Source organism: Hippoglossus stenolepis, chromosome 10 (assembly GCF_022539355.2).
Source record: "Hippoglossus stenolepis isolate QCI-W04-F060 chromosome 10, HSTE1.2, whole genome shotgun sequence".
Taxonomy (NCBI): domain Eukaryota; kingdom Metazoa; phylum Chordata; class Actinopteri; order Pleuronectiformes; family Pleuronectidae; genus Hippoglossus; species Hippoglossus stenolepis.
Window position 1 is genome coordinate 22604035 of NC_061492.1, and position 6000 is coordinate 22610034.

At 41.4% G+C, this 6000-nt stretch overlaps 1 protein-coding gene across 1 annotated transcript in view; it reads right to left on the reverse strand.

Moving 5' to 3' along the window:
- LOC118116192 (apoptosis-stimulating of p53 protein 1) overlaps window positions 1-5753 on the reverse strand; it is a 51502-nt gene extending 45749 nt beyond the window's left edge. The window contains exon 1 of the mRNA XM_035167592.2: window positions 5269-5753. Coding sequence (XP_035023483.1) covers window positions 5269-5277 — 9 coding nt within the window. The 5' untranslated portion in view covers window positions 5278-5753. The remainder of the gene's footprint in view (window positions 1-5268) is intronic.
- Between the last annotated feature and the right edge of the window lie 247 nt (window positions 5754-6000).

The following is a 6000-nucleotide window of genomic DNA, read 5'->3' on the forward strand; positions in this document are numbered from 1 at the left end:
GGTCCTGTAGGTTGCTATCAGGGTTCATGTTGGGCAGCCAGTACAGAACTCAGCACAAAATACCAACGCGTGGAAATGTGCTTATTCACTCTCTCACAAATACACCAGTAGGAAGCTGTCACCACCAGCTGGTTAGCTTAGCTTAGCACAAAGAATGGAAACAAAGGGAAACAGCTAGCTTGACTCTTTTGATTTAGGCTGTGTCCATCATGCATTGCGCTCACAGCAGAGAGTCGAGAGGAGGGAGGGCAGCAGGAAGAGCCCAATCTGTCGTACAAATGTAAATACGAGCTGTGCATCACATCTGCATCAAACAAGTTTATTCCTGCATGTAGAGATGGTCATTTAACTTGTTTTTACCTAAAAGTATTAATACTAAGAGTAAAATAAACATTTATAATTAATTGTGGGATTTTCCACCGGCCGAAGTTATTTTTGTACGTCATAAACCTGCAGCAATGATGAGATTACCGGCAGAGACAAAATGCGCCAAGTAGTGTCCGAAAGTGTTTTTTTCTTTTGCTGATATAGTCCACTAGAAGTCACTATATAGTAAAGAGGGGGTTATTGAATGAGTGGGTGATTTCAGACACAGCCTTAAAAAATGTTTTATTTCAAACACCTCCAAAACGTGAAATAACACATTATTCATTGTTAGTTTGCTGCATGCTGTGATATGTACAAGGCCTCGACTGTTTCGGGGCCAGTAGCAGTAACTCAGCAGTCTCAGCCAGCTGCCTGTTTCTAGTTCACATCCTGTAACATGGCAAATTTCATTTTTATTTACTTTTAATATGGATTCAACAAACACACTTAAACATTAGTGAGCTTTACAGTTGCCTGTACGTGGATCTGTTACCTGTAGACAGAGACAGCTCGGGCTGTTCCCCCCACAGACTGTTTATGAAGATGGACGACACAACCGCTCCACAAGAGAGGTCAGAGTGTGTTGATCGCTGGCTAAGTACAGGTCATAAATTCCTCCTCCTCCATGTTGGTGGATGGGATGTGAGCCAAACAAAAAATCAAAGTCCATGTCAAATTAACATTTCTCAAAAATAGTTTCTGTCAGTTTAGGTAGTTCTTATCACACTGATGTTTGTTTAAAAGTAAATTGTTCAAGTCAGTTTGGATTTAATTAGTGATTTGATGCTATAAAAAGGGAGTTTAAGATCATTACAGTCATGAGGCTCACTCGTGATTGGTTGAGCACATGTATCGATGGGACCTTGCGACCGTGACTCTATCCCCCGATTGCTACAGCCCAGCGTTCGGACATGGGAGGAAGTGTAGACACGTCTCCTATATCTATATATAGTCTATAGCATCCCCTCGTTTCCAGTCTTTATGCTGAGCTAAGCTTACAGGATGCTAGCTTTAGCCTCATAATGTCCAGACATGTTTTTTTTTTTACATTTTTCTTACATGACTTCCTGTTGGAAAGTGAATCAGCAAATTCCTGTCCAATACATTATAACACTACAGAACCCTATCTCTGCATTTTTAAATGTTACTGGGTCACATTTATATATGACTTTGTTTCGGTCAACTGCAGGTGCGAGTTGTATAACCACATTTAATCAAAGTGGTGTGGATGGCGTAACAGTAAGTTTTTGAGAATGTGAATTATGTAACAAAGATGCTGTTAAGGCGGATTTAGCGTTGGTTTAAGACATTTTAAATGATGATGGACTGTCTTGGGATCTGGGGCGTGGTAAGTTTATATCCGCTCTACCAACCGTTCAAGGAGAGAGGTTCTCCTGGGAGTGGAAAGGTTTCAATCGGTGCCATCTGTCAAACTGGTGCCCAGTGCGTTTTCTTATGTCTGAATCCAGCTCATACTGGCCTTAACTGTTGGATGAGGATTTGAGAAGCAGCTGGTTGAATCCCGGATGGTGTAAATTCAATTTCGGAGACATTTAAAACAATAGTTGGATGGTGGTAAGATTAGCTGGTGTGGGTGTGGAGCAGGAAACCGCTGCCATTTAAATACCGCACATGAAGACATATCCTTTTTTACATCGACCAAAATTAGGAAAGTATTACACACTGAGGAGAAAATAGCTCAGTGAGGAAGCTTCAAGTAACACCTGCTAATAAGGTGGTGGGTTTCACAGCCCTAAACATGGAGTCCGATATGTCAGATATATGTAGCACTCACTGAAGACATGACATTTACGCTTTAGGAAAAGGGCTAATGCTTTTTCTTTCTACAGCAACATGTAATGAATGAACTATGGAATGAGCTTTAATCCCATTGTGATAAATTAGATTCTTAAAGGACCATTATAACATTATAAAAATATGATACTCCAGTGTTATGATGTGTGTTTCTGATGTCAGGATAAATTCTGACAAAGCAAATAAATACAATCTGAGGAGTGAAAGAGGAGAAGGAGACATTTTCTTCTAATTTGAAGGATATAAATAAGATTATGAATGAAAGAATGTTAGAGTGAAAAGAAACAAATATATACAAAAGTCCCAGCAGCAGCTCCTGCATGTGTGTGTGTGTGTGTGTGTGTGTGAGCATAGCAGTGGACCACAGCGACAGCTGACAGGGATGTGTGTGCGTTCCAGCCACCCCCTCTTCCCGCTGCACAAACCCAAACACACACTCACACGTAGTACACACAAACAGTCTGCACTGTCTCTATAGGAACTGCATGTGGCCCCCGAAACATGAGCTTCCACTCATCCAGAAAGAAAATCTCCTATACACTTCTGAACCAGTGTGCTGTCTTATCTCAATGAATGGTTTTTCTTCAGGGTCTTTCTTCAACGTTTAACACAAGATATCAAACATCAAATAGTACCAAAACATTTATTTAGCTACTTTTAAATCAGCTTAAATGTACTTCCATTCTCGGAGCACTTGCGGTGTAAACGAGCATACTGAGATTTAGCAGGGACTACTTTCTGTGTCCATGAGGAATGAAAGTGGTGGCAGCAACATTGCCAGCTGCTCTCTACCCAGGAAAATATGTGTTAGCTGCTCAACATTTCAGAGGGAGATGATATCATACTCTGTTTTGCATTGGTTGCATCGGTCATGTGAGCAGCAGTGAGTGCAAAATGGTGAGAGGAGGAGTAGGGCAAAGAAACATTTCCCCTGCAGTTTAGATACATAAGTGTTGTTAATGGCAGCTGCGGGCAAACTTACAGTCACAGCGCTGTGAACACTGGGACAATTACACAAGTCAAAACTCCCTGTACTTTGGATGAAAGAGAGAAGAAAAGGCCTGAACCCGGAAGAGCGTTCAGGGTGGGGTGAAAGGTCAAGGTGACAGTCTCTCTCCCTCTCTGTGTGTGTGTGTGTGTCCCTGCAGTAAACACATCTCTATATCTTCAGTGTATTGTGTGGAGCTGACAGCAGCACAGCTCAGCCACAAAGAGGTGTAGTGTTTTCTGTGTGTGTGTGTGTGTGTGTGTGTGTGTGTGTGTGTGTGTGTGTGTGTGTGTGTGTGTGTGTGTGAGAGAGAGAGAGAGAGAAGGGACAGGATTGGAAACAGGAATACTAATGGTTTACTCATTTCACTGTTGGCAGGTCAAGATCTTCATTCCAGATTCCAGTTGTGGGAAGGGATTACTAGTTTTACTTTTCGTCACAATATTGAAATACACTTAACCCCCTAACCCTCATCCCTTTTCTCTTATATCTGCAAACTTAAGTATGTGTAAACGCTCCTAACATCCACTAAGAAGCACCATTTCCATCTCATCAGAAACATCCCACATCAGTAAGAAAATGTTACAAACAATGTAAAAGCTGCATATGATTCAGATAAATACAACACTAGGAGTTTTGTTTTGTAGAACCAACATCTGAGCTAAATACTGAGGCATGAATGTATTGCAAATATTCAAGTCTTGGATGATGAGCAAATGCACAACATATGCACAAAAGCATGTGTGCAAGTGTGTTTGGGGTGTGCCTGGGGGTTGTCTCTCCCTCCTAGCTCACACACACACACACACACACACACACACACACACCTTTAAATCAGTGTAAAGACAGACATTACACAGACAATTTTTTCTGATCCTTACCTTCAAAATAAATGCCCCACTGATGAACATATTTACAGAGTACATAGGCTACATATACAAATAACCTAATTAATCAAGACTGCTAAGTATAGGCATGCAAATGTATACAACTCAAAAGGATTTTAGATGTGGGATTATTGCAAAGTTTAAAACACTTTACTGGCACATTTATCCAGTAAACACAGAATATCTTAAAATACCATGTAAGTTACTGATGTCTTGGGGACTTCTTGTGTGTTTCTTCTGATATCATCAAATCAGTAGTAAGTTCTCTTTCCACTTGCACTTTTAAAACCTACACACATTGTAAGATTTCCTTTACCTATGTTACAGCTGTGCCTTAGTTTAAAGCCTGGTAGAGTTATGGTAACACTTTACTATAATCCCCCCCCAGTCAGCATTCACACCATGTAATATAGGGTTTATTAAAGACTGTAATGTGCAGTTTAACACCTCTTGTGAAGACATATGTCATTATATCTGTTTTACGCTGCAGCATTCAGGGTCCACAGGAGGAGTGATCATATTAAATACATTAATAAACACTTATTAGAGTATATATATATATAGTGCTAGCCTTTTTTTTTACAGCATATTAATGATAGGCCTAAATAAGGGGGAATTAAAGCAAGGTCTTACTCAAAGCAAGGTGGGTAACAAAGAAACAACCTGACCTCCAATTCACATATATGTTCAAATTATTATTAATAGTATTATATTTTGACTTCACTTCCGTTTTAATTCGTTTTCTTTTGGCAACTTGAAGCAACTTAAAGCATCTTTAAGTAAGTTTTATACAATTTTGTATGAATGAATGAATGAATGAAAACTCTTGGAAAGGATCGGCCGTTCGAGTCTTCCCGAACTTCACAGTGACGACCCCCGTATACAGCGGCAGTTCACATCTGCCCTGATTGTGGATAAATATCAGTTTGACTTCCTGTCCGTTCACTGAGTTGTGTACTCACCGTGTGACAAACTCTCAGCAGCTGTAATAACTCTATCAAATCATGTATCTGCAAAATACAATCAATAGAGTCAGCGGGTAAAGTCTGCTCTGTGATCACTGAAGACAGCAGCTCTGTAGTTTGTACTCATTCCTCTGGACTCGCTGACCCTAACACAACCCTCACAGCTGCAGATGTGTGTCACTTTATACAAGGAGAAGCTACTGTATTTCCAATGTGTTTGAAATATTGGACTCAATGAGAAACTCACCGGTAACATTCCTGCTGCTGTGACACAACTCTGCTCCCGTCCCGTCCCGTTAGACCAACTACTTCTCCTCCTCGACTCCTCTCTTCTCTTCTCCTCTTTGAAGGTGTTGTTTTTTATCCAGCCTTTTCCTCTGGTTTCTGATATTCCTCCGTGCGTCCAAACTATTCTTGTGCTTCCTCTTGTGTGTCTGTAGATCCGCTCAGGTCTCCAGATGCTGTGAAAACCTAAAAAAAAACTCCACTTTCCTTAGTTCAATCCCTCCCTCTTCCTTCCTCACTCTCTCTCCCTCACACACACAGACGGTAAAGGTCTCTCTCTCTCTCTCTTTCTCTTTCTCTTTCTCTCTCTCTCTCTTTTTTGTTTTAAGGCCACAGATGAAAAACTGCTGGATGTGAGAAACCTGGAAACAGCCGCTGCAGCTTCACCATTCAAATCTCTGTGACTCTCATCCTCTGGTCATGAGTGGGTTTGTGTGCAGGGTGAACTGGGTCACCGTCCCGATCATCCCTCCTCCCATCCGCCACCACCTCCCTCCCTCCCTCCCTCTCCCTCCCCTCCATGTCTTTCCTCCTCCTCCTCCTCCTCCTCCTCACAATATAGCCTCCAGGTTCATTTTCATGTGCAGTAAAACTAGGTGGTGGACCAATCGACCAATACAACAATCAATGCTATTTTCCAGACATGCTGTTTATTCACTTTGTGCAAGAGCGCCCTCTCTAGGCAGAGTCGGCA